General features: G+C 42.4%; 1 protein-coding gene across 2 annotated transcripts; it reads left to right on the top strand.

The window, feature by feature from the left end:
* Window positions 1-225: 225 nt before the first annotated feature.
* On the top strand, window positions 226-14,021 carry nars1 (asparaginyl-tRNA synthetase 1). 2 transcript variants are annotated; one of them, XM_008298533.1, is made up of 15 exons: window positions 226-395; window positions 3,981-4,063; window positions 4,154-4,219; window positions 4,885-4,977; window positions 5,062-5,151; window positions 6,125-6,203; window positions 6,285-6,355; window positions 6,608-6,694; window positions 8,635-8,856; window positions 8,962-9,161; window positions 10,053-10,188; window positions 10,311-10,424; window positions 11,238-11,369; window positions 12,005-12,136; window positions 13,136-14,021. In XM_008298533.1, exons 1-15 carry the CDS (start codon window positions 353-355, stop codon window positions 13,265-13,267), a joined length of 1,680 nt encoding a protein of 559 aa, XP_008296755.1. In that variant the 5' UTR covers window positions 226-352; the 3' UTR covers window positions 13,268-14,021. The 2 variants fall into 2 exon arrangements, with proteins under 2 accessions (XP_008296755.1, XP_008296756.1); XM_008298534.1 differs by having other exon boundaries at window positions 226-374.
* The last annotated feature ends 2,106 nt before the right edge of the window (window positions 14,022-16,127 follow it).

Consider the following 16,127-nt stretch of genomic DNA (forward strand, 5'->3'; position numbering starts at 1 on the left):
AGGCTGAATAAAGTAGCTAGATTGCTTGATAAATATTGTTTAAAATAACGAAAATTAATACATTTATTAATACAAACCCATAAACTGACTGACAAGGAATGCCACCAATCAGATTTGCCGTTACACAGGTGACGCCATCGCGCCCGCCAATCCACGCAGGCGTACTGTCTTCAGAGGCGGAGCCGAGCGCAGCCAGCTTCGTTAGCTTGTAGCAGGCTGCGGCGGGGCTGATGCAAAGTTGCGTGTCCGGCTGAGCAGACAGCGGCGGCGGAGGCGGGCGCTTTTTGGGGCTTATTTACATTTTTTAAAATAAAACAATTCTTCAGCGGACTGCTGCTGTATCAGGACCGACATGGCGGCGGAGATAGCAAAAGGTGTGGAACAAGTCTCAGTGGGTAAGGACGAAAATGAAGCTCAGTCAAAGCTAGCTTGTTAGCTAGCAAGCGAGCTAGCTAGCTGGTTAGCCTGCTCCCAAAGACATGTGTGTCTCGGTTATTGCATCAGTTGCGGCGATGTTAGCCGTTAGCCTGCTAGCTGAAGATGATTCCTGATTCTGTGTGTTTGATATCCACTCATATGGAGCATATTTACACATCTACTGAACGGCTCATAGACTGTGCCGGCCGCAGAATGAATGGAAGCTCATGTTTAGCCGTGACAGCTGTCAGTTTGCGATGCAGCAGCTACCTGGTTGCGTCAGTCAGTTTAAAAAAATCTGTGTCAGTGTACGAAATAGACGATTTTTAAAACTAATCTTACTGTAAATTGAGCTTATAGAAGAGCCATTAGACCAAACCCTTCAACGGTGTTTCAGTCTAATGCGGGGAAACGTTGGTTTAGTTTTGGTTTTGTTGCTAAATGTGTCACAACATAAGACCCAAGGACACATGTGTGGAGTAAATGCAGGTCTGTATACTGTCCTTAGTACACTGCATCTAAAGTCGAGTGTACCACACCAAACATGAGGTTTCAGTGCTTATATTTGTGATGGTTATGAAGTGATTTTATTATAAAGATGCTGTTGTTAGAGATGGTCTAAAGTGTCTGTCCTCCTAATCAGGACTCGCCTCGTTTACGCTTCACTTTTACATCTGCAGTGATTCTATGCTGTAGTCTGAGCTGCACCTTCCCAGACTTTACTGCCACAACACGACGTATTGATCCGGGCAAAGTAGATGCCTAAATCGAACAAAGGGTAGCTCAGACTGTAGTCTGTAGAAAACAAACGGACGAAGACTTAAGTTGAGTTATTTAATAAAAGTTTGATATTGGAGTCGTACTTGGATCAGAGCAACTTCCAGAACTGTCTGACAAGAAGCAGAGGAAGACGGGATGCATTTATACCTACAATGAGCCATCATCCATCCATTATCTCTACACCTTAATCCTCACTAGGGTCATGGGGGGCTGGAGTCTGTCCCAGCTGACTCAGGGTGAAGGCAGGTTCACCTGGACAGGTAACCAGTCTATCACAGGACTACACTTAGAGACAGACAACCAAGCACACTCACATTCACACCTACGGACAATTTACAATCACCAATTAACCCGGAGAGAACCCACGCTGCACGGGGAGAACATGGAGACTCCACACAGAAAGATCCCGGGTGTCCTCACCGGGACGCCAACCGGCGACCTTCTAGCTGCGAGGCAACGGTGCTAACCACCGAGCCACCTTGCAGCCCCCCTTTGCCCTTTGCCTTCATGAGAAACAGAAACCAGCTCTGGGTTGTTTGAAGGCTCACCTGGTTCGGGTCGGTTTCGGGGTTATGTAAGTGTAGAGAAGTATTTGATGCAAGGTGAAATTAAGCCGATGTCACTTTCTTGAGGAGAAAACGGCAAAATCAATGACCTACCAGAGTCTGTCCATTGTTTTTAGTGGCGAGAGACGACCTGTGAAAACCTGAACAAGGAAAACACAAACACTTTTGGAAACTGCATGGTCCAACTTATACTTAACATTCCTAAACATTTATGATATGCAGATTTTTCTCTGTTTTCGTAGCTCTGCCGGTTTGTGTTCTTCTGTCTTTTCTGCATTGCAGTAATGTTGTTGGCTCCACCTTTAACACCATCTGCTTCGTTTTAGTCACCATCATCACCACAAAGACATACACAGTGGCAGGGCCGGTTCTGACCAATTTGGTGCCCGAGGCAAGATTGTAGTTGGCGCCCCCGAGCATCACAGTGAATTACACTCGTAAATTTCATACAGTAACACAAACTGTATGCATGTTTCAAGCTTTTATTTAAGTATAAACAACACACTAAATGAAACCGAAGAAACAAGTGACCTAAATCAAAAATACCATATAAACAAGGCTTTGTACAGATATAAAATAAATGTTCTATAGCTTGTTTATTATTTTCTACTATCTCCAGAACAAGGGGCTGTGGACCACTGAGGAGTCTGATGTAGAGCTGCTCACATTTTATTTTAAATCATTTTTGATAAAAAGAAAGATGCTTAGTTTTGCTGTAAAAGGTTTCAGTTGTTGAATATAAATGTGAATGAGCTGCTTGTCACTCATTGTCAGTGACTTAGTTTAATGATGAAGCTCTGTAGAGCTCAGAAAGCTCAAAGGTTTGTTTATTGCCAACCCACATTCACACACAGAGGTGAGATCAGTGCAGGTTCACAGTCACCACATGGCAGGAGGGCAGGAGAACTTAGAGTGCTTCAATTTATCTGTTGAAAGTTTCTGTATTTTTAAAAAAAAAAAAAGTATATTTCAATATATATCACAGGGTTAGAAAAAATTGCAATGCTAGTTTGTCAGAGATGGAAGTATTATCTATTGATGTGGCAGGTGTCAACGTCCTTCCAAGTTGTTTTCATGTGTGTTGAAGATCATTCCTGCACAAGACTTTCTGAGGTGGTCAAGCAACTGACCTCCACACAAAATGACGCGTTCGTAATTCAGTGACACCGTTTACTAGACATTAAATGACTGACATTAGCTCTTGTCTGTTCACTTTGCTTCGACTAAACAGTAAACAGACGGTGCTTCATGATGAGGAGTATCTTGGATCCAGTTTCTTGTCCAGGCAGCGATTTTTGAGTGACAATCTGGGTGTCGAACCACCGGCACCTTTTCTTTTCACTTTGTTGAATCGCTGCATTTTGCCTGCTCCCTCCGATCAATCTACACGTCTGCATTTACTCCTCAGGCACGTTGGGAAAGATATCAGACTGGTTAGACGTGAGAATAATGATTCAGCTGCACCGTAATGTGTTGAAACATGAAAATGCATTTGAGGCCCAAGAGAGGGGATTTTGTGCAGCGGGATGCTTCCAACAGTGTGGACGATGCTTTCTGTTTCAGTATGACTAAGTGTCCTTAAAGGCTAAGTCCATACAGAACTGGTTTTCCCAGGTTGGTGGGGAAGAAAACTTGACTTGGATGAACCTAAATTCCAAACTCTTGGATGAGTGGAATATTCCTGTAGACATTCTTTGTAGAGGAGTGGACGCTGTTGGACCAACATGAAGCAGCAAACGTAGGCTTCTAGTACTTACAGTAAAATCTCACAGCTCCGTTATTGGTTGGTCAGGATGTGATCGGTAAAATAAATCTGCTGCAGGAATTAAAAATTCCTTGAAATCAGTTACTCATTAAATGCTCCTCATTGGGAAAAAAAGGTAATATTTAACAGAACAAGCTCGACCACAGATTGGTGAATTTGGGTGTAATTTTCAGGGATCCACATTCTTTAGCTTAATTGACGGGTTTTTCCAGCTTCCTCGTTCTTCTCGTGACATTTTTGAGCGACTAGCAAACCCAGACGGAGGGTTTCGGTTCTCCCTTCTCAGTCCTGGAGGTCACATCACCAACATATATAGAATCAACTAGAACACAGTCTGTGTGTTTATTGTCGGGTAGTTTCATGAAAAGACAAAAACAACACTTCAGGCTGTCGGTTGAAGGTTTCTTGCTTTGTGGTTTCTGGTCAATAATGACGAGGTCTTTGTTTCTCAGGTGAGATGTACGTTTCGGACAAATGCGGCAGCGACCAGGATGGAGACGGAACCGAGCAGAAACCCTTCAAGACTCCCCTTAAGGTTGGTGGAGCGTTTCGCTTCAGACGTTCAATCTCCCCGTTATCGGGATTATTGGTAGTAATCCGTCTGCTTCCCGTTGATTCCTCTCAGGCTCTGTTGTTTGCGGGGAAGGAACCATTCCCGACTATCTACGTGGAGTCACAGAAGGAGGGAGAGGTTGGTAAAAAAAAACAACTTTATTTTGATTTTAACCATCATATGTGCACCGTAAACTCTGTTGTCTTGTCAGTGTGCGTCAGAATTAAGGAAATGTGTTTACTTGTTTGATATTTGTGGCACAAATCTGAGTTCTGTAAAATATTTATGGCTAAATTGTGAGAATTTAATTGTTCAAGGGCCAATAATTAAACAGACTGGAGCCATTTAATCATTCGGATCTACCAGAGAGACTTTTGTCTGAGCGTTCACCACATTTCATGGCTGTCAGAATGATATTTCTGGAGATATTAAGCCTTTAAATTGGTTTCACAGTTACGATGGTTTGACGAAAATACACAAATTCACTTTGTTTTAAGGCCCAAAGAACAAATGAGTGACTCAAACTGACGCGTAGATAGAAATCCTCTGTTAACAGACGCTTTGTACTTTACTTTAATTAACCATTAATTGACTGTTTAGTGTGGGGTTGTTTAATACTTAATAGAACGTCGTTATAAATATATGTTAGCGTATCATCAGCATATGGTCTTTAGGTTGCTTCATTTTGTTAAATTAATGATGTTACCAAGACCTCAAAAAAGGAAATTAATGATAGCCAACTGGGGTTGTTTGGACCTAATGAGTATATCTTGCTTTTATTAACAATTAATTGTCTTCCTCAGCGCTGGGCGGTGATTTCCAAGACCCAGATGAAGAACGCCAAGAAGGCCTTTAACCGCGAGCAGATGAAGAGCGACGCCAAAGAAAAGAAGGAGGTTTGTGCCGCGGATTCACGGTGTTTGTCTCGACTTGAGAAGCCGCTGCGGCGTCTCTAAACGGCTCGGTGTTTGGTTTTCCAGGCCGAGGACACCGAGAAGAGAGAGAAGAACCTGGAAGAAGCCAAGAAGATCGTCATCGTGAACGATCCCAGCCTCCCTGAGCCTGAAGCGGTCGGTGCTTTTACTGTTTACATCGCTTTTACGGTTAGATCAGACCTGATGTACTCGGTGGATGCTGCCAATAGCCACCAAAAGACACCTTTTGGTTTGGAAAAGCAATTTGGGCATCGCTAAATACCAAATGACCACTAAGAACTAAAGTAAACCGTCGGCACAGGATGCTGCGGTTGTTTTGCTGCGTTGTCCTGTTTTGAAAAGCCTTAACGTCGTTGTCCTGGTTGGATGATTTCAGTTAAATATTGTAATCATTTGTTCTTGACAAACAAATACGGCGTTCGTCTGGCAGCAGCTGTTCACGGGATGGACTGGTTGGTGTTTGTCTTTAGCACAGGTGTGACCAGCTTTATTCATTAAGTCTCGTTTATAAACCATTTATTGACCGTTTATACTCACATGTAGATGATTGTCGTCCAGGATTAAACTTTATGCATCATGTGTTGTGGGTAATTTTTATTTTTTCCTAAATGTTTGCGCCGTCTTTGCTGCTGTAACACTGCAAGTTGCCCCACTGTGGGATTATAAAAAGGCTTATTTTATTTGTTAATAAGCCAAAAACGCAAATATCTGGGTAGTAAACTGAAAGGATTATTACATTAAAGGATATTTCTGTATTTCTATTTGTCATGTAACTGGCTTTCTGTGGTTTTGCATCGACATAAAAAGCGTAAACAACATTTCTTCCCCAAACAAATCAAAATGTTTTGCAGTGAGCGACATTGAGCGTCTTTAAAACAAGATTTTGCTCGTGTTTAAACGTTATCTGAAGCTACAGCACCGATGCAAATCAACTTAAAGGCTTTTCTGCAAATCAGGAAGCGTCTCAACCAACAAATTTAACCAGATATTTACATCTTGACATCTTCTGCTGCTGTACGTTTTCTTGCGCTACTTTGGTTCATTATCTGGGCTTAAATGCAGTTTTACCTTTTCGAGTTACTAATCTGAAGAAAACTTTGTTCGTCAGGTTAAAATCCATAAACTGGAGGCAAAGAGAGGTCAGAGAGTCAAAGTGTTCGGGTGGGTTCATCGCCTCAGGAGGCAAGGTGAGGAACGCATGAATAGATACGGTAATAAACGATGAACGCAGCGTCAAAGCTCTAATTTAATGTGTTTGTGTCCTGCAGGAAAGAACCTGATGTTCATTGTGCTGAGAGACGGAACTGGTTTCCTCCAGTGTGTCCTGTCGGATCAACTGGTACGGCTTTAGAACTTCTCTCTTTTACATTAAAAAAAAAAATCTTTTGTTAGCCTCACTGTGCTGTAATTGTGTAATAATTCCAAGTTAAATCTGTTTTTTTTTTTAAGATTTTGCACAGCTGCTAAGTCATTTTATGCTTCAGAAATGAAACTGTGAAAGAATAAGACTGAACCACATTAAAAATGACACCTGTTTTGATGTAAAGTGTTCACGTTTACGACTAATTAAGGTTTATTCTCTTGTGTTCAGTGCCAGTGCTACAACGGTCTGATGCTGTCCACAGAGAGCACGGTCGCTCTGTACGGGACGGTCACACCGGTTCCCGAAGGAAAACAGGTAAACACTTGAAACCAGAGGGCTGCAATACGAGGAAACGTTAGCGGGTTTGCAGGTTTTTGAGCCTCAAGTTGATTTTTTTTAACCGGATTGATCACGCCGGTGCAGGCAGCTAAGGATTTAAGAAGCTTCTCCCTTTGACCCGTTCTTCTCCTGATGATCGTCGGCTGAGGGAACGTGTCGAGTTGTACATTAGTGGTGCAAAAAAATTAAAAAAGCATAAATGTTTGGTCTTGATTTGCTGTCCAGTCCCTTTGACACTGCTGGTAGTGCAGCTGATAGAAGACCCGTAGAATTTTCAATCAATAACATTAATTTTACTAAACTAATTTCCACGTCTCCTTCGTTACGAGTCTGTGTTGAACCCAAACGTCCTCCTCTGAGTGTCACGTTCAAATGAAGTTGGAATGTTGACACCTCTAATGTTAGAAATCCACCATCCATTGTCTAAACACCGCTTAATCCTCACAAGGGTCGTGGGGGGCTGGAGCCTATCCCAGCTGACTCAGGGTGAAGACAAGGGACACCCTGGACAGGTCTAATGTTAGAAATAAGAGCGGTAAAATATATATATATATTTATTAACCTACATCTCTTGCACTTTATCCCGCCATAAATGTTTATGTTCTTCATAGCCCATCGTTATAACAACCTGCTGACCTGCATGATCGGTCCACTTTGTGAGGAAGGAGGGTCACGTGGTGCGTAGAAGACGCCCGCAGAGCCTCATGAAGACAATCCCTGTTTTGATAGTCGTAGTGTTTCATTCACAAAGGAAGCCTGGAAATGTCAAGCTGTTGGTCAGATTTCTTCATTCAATTATCCTACAGTGACGCCATGTTTTCACTATACACTAGCTGAACTCTGGGAACTCTGGCATTTTTACAAATATGTTCTTAGACACTCAAAATGAATCAATAATGAACATAAATACGAGTCGCAGCTCTAAGTGGAAGTTTGAACCTTCGCTGAAGAGGCAGACTCGGATCTGTTTCTGTAAAGACGACTGAAAACGACAGAGATAAACATCCTGTAAGCTCGACTTACAACCTGGTCACGATCCACCAGCACAAATATTTGTAATTTTTCCCCCCCGGTCTTGAGATTTTGTTCAGGAGCGTATCAACGAGCCTCCAAAGTGTCAGGACTCTGTTGGAGCTGGATCTCAATCCACCAGAAATCAAACTGTGTGTGAGATAGCTCCTGCTCATTCGTTTAATGATGCAATAGGAGAAGATATTTAGGTCTCACTCAATGTATTTATTGATCAGATAGTTGAATACAGAGCTCTGGATCAAACTTCTCACCATAGCACCAACAAAGTTAATGTCAAGGCACCAAGTCTGACTCCCTGATCCAGTGTTCTGATACTGTTACATGAGGATGAGCGCAGAATGTGTTGCAGCCAGCTGATTGGCTCCTCCGTGTCCTTGGGCCTTCTTCCACCATCTCGTAGATGCAGAAACTTGCCACTCAGCACCCAACTGTTGAGCACCTTCAGTTCCTCCCTCCTGCAGATTCCTGCTTGTGACAGAGAAAGATTTACACAAACCACCAAATCCTGTTTCTGCCTACGTTTTCTCACGCTGCAGTTGTTGATCAATTGTGTTGATTATGCCTTAAGATAACAATAAAAGATTGAGATAATAATAAGAGATTATCAGAACATGAATATAACATATTTGATCCTAATAACTCCAAGTTACGGCTCTTCAAACATCGATCCACAGATTGGCGCAAAGAAAACGGCTCAAAAATCAACATCACCACAGATTTTGCTCGATAACATGCAGAGAAAACAAAAAATCTGCCAAATATAAGATGGTCAGGCGTTAGCTTTCTTTAAAATGTGTTGACTTGAGGTGGACTGACTCTATAAACGGTGGTACAGATGCCTGAACCAGGTGTTCATCGGGTTGTTCTTGTCCGTCCTTCGTCAGGCGCCCGGCGGCCACGAGCTGCACTGCGACTTCTGGGAGCTGATCGGTTTGGCTCCAGCGGGTGGCGCCGACAACCTGCTGAACGAGGAGTCTGACGTGGACGTGCAGCTGAACAACCGACACATGCTGATCCGAGGAGAGAACGTCTCCAAGATCCTGAGGGTCCGATCCACCGTCACGCAGTGCTTCAGGGACCACTTCTTCAGCCACGGATACTACGAGGTGAGGCCGTACGGTCGTCGGCTGTCGAGGTCCTAGTTTCCTCGTCAACACCTCACGGACCAGGTTTAAAGGCTCCATAACCACCGTTTGCTTCCCTGGTTGTAGATCACCCCTCCGACCCTGGTTCAGACCCAGGTGGAGGGCGGCTCCACGCTCTTCAACCTCAACTACTTCGGCGAGCAGGCGTACCTGACCCAGTCGTCCCAGCTCTACCTGGAGACCTGCATACCTGCGCTGGGAGACACCTTCTGCATCGCCCAGTCGTACCGGGCCGAGCAGTCCCGCACCCGCAGACACCTGTCCGAGTGAGTCCGGCTAGCTAGTACGCTAACAACGTAAACACAATCGGTCGGCGTAGAAGCTGAGCACCGGAGAACGGCGTCAAGACCGACTCAGATTAGTTCAGGTTTAGGAAGGATCACAAACACTAAAGTGAGTCTCCTGGATGCGACAATTAGGGCTTGGACGCATTAATTACAAGTAATTAACTACAGACAAAAACAATGCGTTAAAAGAATAAAATAACATTTAATCCTGTGGACACGTAGCACGAGGCAGCTTGGATGAGAACGTGGTTATGCAACAAAGAGTTTTAAGACAAAAAGTCTTCAAATGTTGAATATAATCACACTTTGAGTTTGAACTAATCTGTGAATGTAGCAGACAGATGAAACATGCAGATAAATATCAATGAAAGATAAACATTTTAGTTGTTCACGTTTATTCATTGATTCAGTCGTCAACCAACATTTATTTGGGTTGAAAAACGTGAACTGAAAATGTGATTAATTAACTACAAAGCCTCTAATTAATTAGATTAACTAATAAAAACAGGACAAACCAGACAAAATTGTGTGATTACCTGATTCAAAATGGTGGCAGTTTGTACAACTTTGTCTTGTATCTTTAGCGTGCACACCGTAAAGACGAGGAAGTGACACAAAACCTGCATTAGAACCTCATCATGCTAAAATCACCGTGAAGCTTCTGTGTTTTATAGGTTTCTAAAGCACTCGACAAGACCAGCAAACATCTTTTAGCCTGCTAAAGCTGGGAAGTTTATTTCTGACGGAGGGTTTTGGCTTTTGCAACAACCACAGTTACTGTCGTGGACCAGTTGTTCCGTCTCGTTGGCTGTTCTTCTTTAGGTTGTTTAAAATCTGCAGTAAATTCACGCGTTTCCTCCCCGTGCTCAGGTACACCCACATCGAGGCCGAGTGTCCCTTCATGACATTCGAGGATCTGCTGAACCGGCTGGAGGACCTGGTCTGCGACGTCGTGGACCGAGTGCTCAAGTCTCCGGCCGCCCAGCTGCTCTACGACATCAACCCGGTAATTCATTCACGGCCCGCTTCGCTGAACGGTTGCTCTGTGAAATATACCTCTTCCTGGAGACGACATCGTGATAGCATTGTTGACGTTTTCTTTGCTGCTGCTGCTGCTGTTTTTTCCAGAACTTCAAACCCCCCAAGAGGCCGTTCAAGAGGATGACCTACATCGAAGCCATCGAGTGGCTCAAAGAGCACGACGTCAAGAAGGACGACGGCTCCTACTACGAGTTCGGAGAGGTGACGACTCAGCGTCTAAAACACGTCATTTTAAACCTGAACGTTGACATTTTAATAATTTTTGCAGGGCAGGTTTTCTGCCAATAGATAATCTTTTACAGCTAGTTTACAAACCAGATCAGAGGAGCTGACGACAGCCAACCGAAATGCATTATTAGATATAATAACATGCAACAGATGAAATGTGTTTTTCAAATATCAAAAGTGGATTTAGACACAAGTTTAGAAGGAAAACAAGAAGAACAGTCAACTTTAGTCCAAGATATCCAGACTTTGAGTCCCTTAAGTTCCAAAACCTTTAGATTCTTTACTCATTGTCCACCTGGATCATATGTTTTTATCGTAGTATCTGTTTTTGTAAACTCATATATCTCTAGTTTGTTATGCAGGTTTTCTGTTCAATAAGTTTCGTCCATTGGACGAGATATCAGATAACATCGCTTGGCAATCTTCAGCTGTTTCTGCTTGTACAATTGGTGGAATCATCCTTTTTAATCGTGTAGCAGGAAGTCAAGTATCTGAGAGTTTAATTGTTCAGTTATTTTCCAAAGCGGAGCTGCAGTTTCTCAGACGCACCAGTAGAGGGTGCTGCTGTATTTAGGACCAACGACGCCTCCATCCTGCTCTCATCTGCCTTCAAGATGTTGCTGAACAGTCACAATAGTTGAGTTTTGTGGACGTCGACGACGTTGAAGAAACGTTTCCTCAAAGCTGTCTTCATCAACTCGGATTTACGTTTCAGCTCTTTACAAGTGAAATCCTTCCTCTTGTTGATGGATTCGATCATTTAATTGTGAGTTTTCTCTCCTGTAGGACATCCCCGAGGCTCCGGAGAGGCTGATGACCGACACCATCAACGAGACCATCCTGCTCTGCCGCTTCCCGGCTGAGATCAAGTCCTTCTACATGCAGCGCTGCGCCGACGACAGACGCCTCACCGAGTCGGTACGAAGCTCAGAGATCAGACTGGACACAAAACGTCTACAGTAGAAACTCAGAAGGATTTACAGCGTTTAGACCGGACACATGAGGTTTTTAGTTGTTTAGTTTTGTGTATTTATTGTTCTGCTGTTGCTTTTGGACCTTCCCACAGACAACAGATGCAAATTAGCTGCTAGCTAACTGTGACGCGATAACTTTAAATTATGCGCCGTCCCTGCAAAAATACACAAAGAATTTAAATATATATGTATATACAGAGAGGGAGAGAGAGGGCAGCCATGTTGTCTATCAATCCTGTGATCATGATTATTGATTCAGAGCGAGCTGGAGTTAATAATACTTGACACTGAGGCGTGTAATTACCTTTTTGTCCCTTTTTTGAGGGATATTTTACATTTATTAACATAACAGTGTTTAAATTAGAAGCCTGGAAGATGCTTAGTGTGAAATATCTGCAGGAAGTTCATTGTCTAACTAACTATAGAAGAAAACAGCCTGTAGAAATGTGGATTATGGTGACTTTTGGACAAACGCTGAGCCGTTGTACAAACATATGATCCGTTATCTTTATGAAACGGGGGAACTTTAGAAGTAAAAGCCCGTTTTCGATGTGAAAGTAAAGATTTTGGGTGCTGCAGGTCGACGTACTGATGCCAAACGTCGGCGAGATCGTGGGAGGATCGATGCGTACCTGGGACGCCGAGGAGCTGCTGGACGGGTACAAGAGGGAGGGAATCGACCCGACTCCGTACTACTGGTACACCGACCAGGTAACGAACCCCTGTTTTCATTAGACCTTAACCCAGTGAGACTTAACATCTAAGAGTGTTCCACCAATGGAATGGAAATCCAGTTTACGGCCTTGTTGTGCTCACATGGTGTTTTTTTATGTTTTAAAAGACACATTATGAGCAAAATAATCAGTCAGCACCACAGCTGAGCCTTTCTACTGTCTCAGAAAAGACAGATTCAGACTTTTAGGGGTTCATATGTAACAAACCAAAGGAATAAAATCTGTTAACTTTTTTTTTTTAGAGTTGGTTTCCGTTTAAAGCGTTTATGTCCAAACTACTCTAATATTACAACTCGTAGTTGTGAAGCGTCGTGTAGTTTTACAGAAAGAGGTTATATAAGAGGAATCAAAGGTGTAGAGTTAACTCTGGGCCGCTTAAAGGCATAAATTATATAGTTTTCATGGATGAAAACCTTCTAAATGTGTAGTTTTAATCAACAGAAGTGAGGTTTATGAGGTTTAATCAATGACCAGAGAGAGACTTTAGGTTGGGTGAAGATTCTCAGTCCCTCCAGGTTTTGGTTATTCTGGTAGATTAATCGTAGCAACCGGACCTGAAGACGTTCCACCTCTCATCCAAGAGGCTTCCAGATACTTGAATTGGACAGAACCCCATTGCGTCAGGGGGAGCACGAAGGACTCACATAACGAGGGGGAGGAGCAACAAAACCCCAATTGAAACCTAAACTCAGGTGTTAACGGCTCCTTCAGGATATCAGTATGTGGAACTCCCAACTGGTAAGTCAGAGCTGATGAAGCCTCCTGGATGAAGGTGGAACGTCTTCAAGGAACTCAAGCGAGTCCAGTTAGTCGTAGTTCACAGATGAGTCATTTAGTAAATCGTGAGGAAGTCAGTTGAACTTTAAAACCCCAAACCAATCACTGTTGGACTGATAACGTACAGAGAAGCTGCCGGAGTAAAGCCGGCGGTGAAATGTAGAAAGATGCCTGACGTGCGGCTGCGTTTGTGTTTCAGAGGAAGTACGGCACGTGTCCTCACGGCGGCTACGGCCTCGGCCTCGAGCGCTTCCTCACCTGGCTGCTGAACCGACACCACATCAGGGACGTCTGCCTTTACCCCCGCTTCATCCAGCGCTGCCGGCCCTGAGCCGGACCCTCCTGTCGGCGCCCACCGGACCACAGAACCGAACCACACAACTCGTCGTTTCGTCCCTTTTAGCGGTTTTTATTCCCTTTGTTTCCGAAAGCGCCGACAGCGTCCCAGTGAACTCCATCGTTTGTCGCCGCAGGCAGAGCTGGAAATCCACCCGCTGCCTCCACCATCACAGCTTCCTCCTCATTCGTCCTGTGGCTAAAATCACTTCTCTGCAGACGGCTGATGTATTCAGATGTGTCCTGCCAGTGTACAGAGGCGGCAAGTCCAGGTTCTGAATGTTCAATAATGCCGAATAAGAGCTCTGATCTCCTGAAATTCTTCTTTTTTTGGGGGGGTTTCCAGTGTATGTTTGCATAAATGAGTCACGTCAGCCTTTAAAAAATGTCACCGGGTTCCATTTTATGTCAAATCTGTGACGACAAATCAGAATAAAAAGTTTCCTCTGCTTGAGGAATTCCATTCATTCACTTCTGAGATAGAAACAGATCATTTCAAGCATCTCTGATTCTTCCTGCAGGTTTATTTCCACAAAAACAACTTTTGTTCTCGGGAACATTTTGCTTTTTTTGTTGTTTTGTTTTTGCTCGACAAGAAAACAAAACTGAGCTTCGTCTGGAAATCGTTGGTTTCAGGATGTGACGTTCGTGTCGACCTCGGCGGGTCTGATCGTGTTTGTTCTGCCTCATCGTCTCTGAAATAAGAAACTCTACTCAATAAACTGCACTTAAATAAAATGTGAACCAAAGCGTGGCTGTCTGAGGGTGTTCTTACTGCCGTCATTTAAACCAGGAGTCTTTATTTAGTAAAAAAGTTGAAGATGCACAAACAAGCCTCTTGAGAAACAGTAGAAGCACAATATTAAAAAGCAAAGTTAGCAAAATACAAAAACAATTGGAGCATTTAACATTTAAATACGAATAAACCGACTCAAACCAGAACAGAAGCAACTAAAATACGATAAAATTCAACACCAGAAGATGAAAGTAACTCCAGCTTTAGCTCATGTTTCAGGTTATTCCAGGTTGAACAGTCGGTAAAACTGCTTCAAAATAAAACCTTCAGCACAATTAAACCATCTGAGTGGGTTTGGTTCAAATTAAAAGACCGCACCAATAAAAAACACAGCATCCATCACGCCTCAGAATGCAGCTTTTAATGTAGTTCTGTAATTATCGCCATTAATAAATCTTAAAATTCTTTCAGATGTGCAAACATTTTAGTTAGTTTTTGTAATTTCAGAGTTTCACCAGCCTGCTGCCCCGCGACCCGACCCCGGATAAGTGGAAGACAATGGATGGCTGGACCAGCCTTTCATACTTTCTACAACTTTGTTATAAAGACTGCAAATCAACATTATGTCGTATTTGAGTAAATGTTCGCTGCATCGACGCTACAGTGGCGATAACGACGCACCGGAAACTTCTAAAGGTAGATTTTTGAATAATACGTGTAACAGCTAAAATTGATTTTAATTCAAGTCCATGTTGATGTAAATGTATCATCATTTAATGTAAAACCACATTAAATTACTTATAAATTAACTCACTTAACTAAATTAATATGCAAAAATGTTAATTTTTTTTTAACATTAATAACTCAATTATGTAAAAATGTCTTTGAATTAGCACAAATATATATATATATAAACCCAACATCTATGTTTAAATCATATTTAACATTTACTGCTTAAATAGTTGCACAGTTAGCTGCTAGCTTGTAGCGGGCTAGCTGGTGTGTTGAGCTGCAGTTCCTCTAACGACCACCAGGGGCTGAAGGCTTTAACATGAAGTTAATGGGGAAAAAAACACAGTTTCTTACAGTTTGTTTCTGTAAAAGCTGCTGTTTTATTTCTTCGTTGTTGTTCTGCTTCGTTCTGAAGGAAGAAGGAAACGCAGCTCGTAGTTCCGGAACAACTGGTTTCAGTTACGAAGAATTCAAAGAAGACGTCCTGGTTTATAAAAAGCTGCTCAGAGAAAAGTTCTTCCTCTTCAGGAACTCGTATGAACTCAAGCAGCTAAAACTCACTTTTACAACAGTTTGAGTTCATTTTTCCAGATTTTTTCCACTTACAATTAACTTTTTTGTCATCTTACCGCCCGTCCTTTATTACAATATTCTGAGATAGTTGCTTTTGGAGGTAGAATCAAAGGGAAGTTTATCAAATGCAGTTCTGACCAGAAGTATTTGGACGATTACGTGTTTTGCTGTTTAGATTCTGAGCTCAACTTGAAATAAAATAATGGAAACCATAAAGGACGAGAGCCAAAACTCTGCTTTAATCTGAGAAAGTTTGGGGTTAAATGGGTTAATTAAGATTTTAAAGTTCCCATTTAAATTAAAGTTTTCTGTTAAAAGGAGGAAACAAAACCTTCCAAGCAAACTCTACAAACAGTGAATTATAGGTTTCAGAGATCTGAAGACATTAAGGGATTATTTGTAATTACAGGTAATTTGGATACGAGCAGATCCGTTTTTAATGATGAAAATGGGCTGTCCTTGAACTAATCAGGGGAGATTTTTGGTTCAAATCTGGACTAAAATGTGGGAAATTCCCTAAAAGTCATTTTATTCTATGTTTACAGTTTGCCCAAAATAAGCCGTTTCCACCAAATTCTGCAAAAAATGAAAATGAAACTTCTCAGTTAGAGACTGAGAGGAAAATCCAACCTACTGGATCAATGAATAGATGCAGCACGGCTCAGAACAACATTTCTCTTCAATCACGTAAAAATTGTCTTTTTTCGAAATCCATGAATTAATTAATTCGATGTAAATATTTACTCATGACTGGAATTCTGCTGGTAAGTTATTAATAAATTCAATATAAAAAATAAATACAGCTCAGTTAACT

This window comes from Stegastes partitus, unplaced genomic scaffold (assembly GCF_000690725.1).
Source record: "Stegastes partitus isolate 25-593 unplaced genomic scaffold, Stegastes_partitus-1.0.2 Scaffold1324, whole genome shotgun sequence".
Lineage (NCBI taxonomy): Eukaryota > Metazoa > Chordata > Actinopteri > Pomacentridae > Stegastes > Stegastes partitus.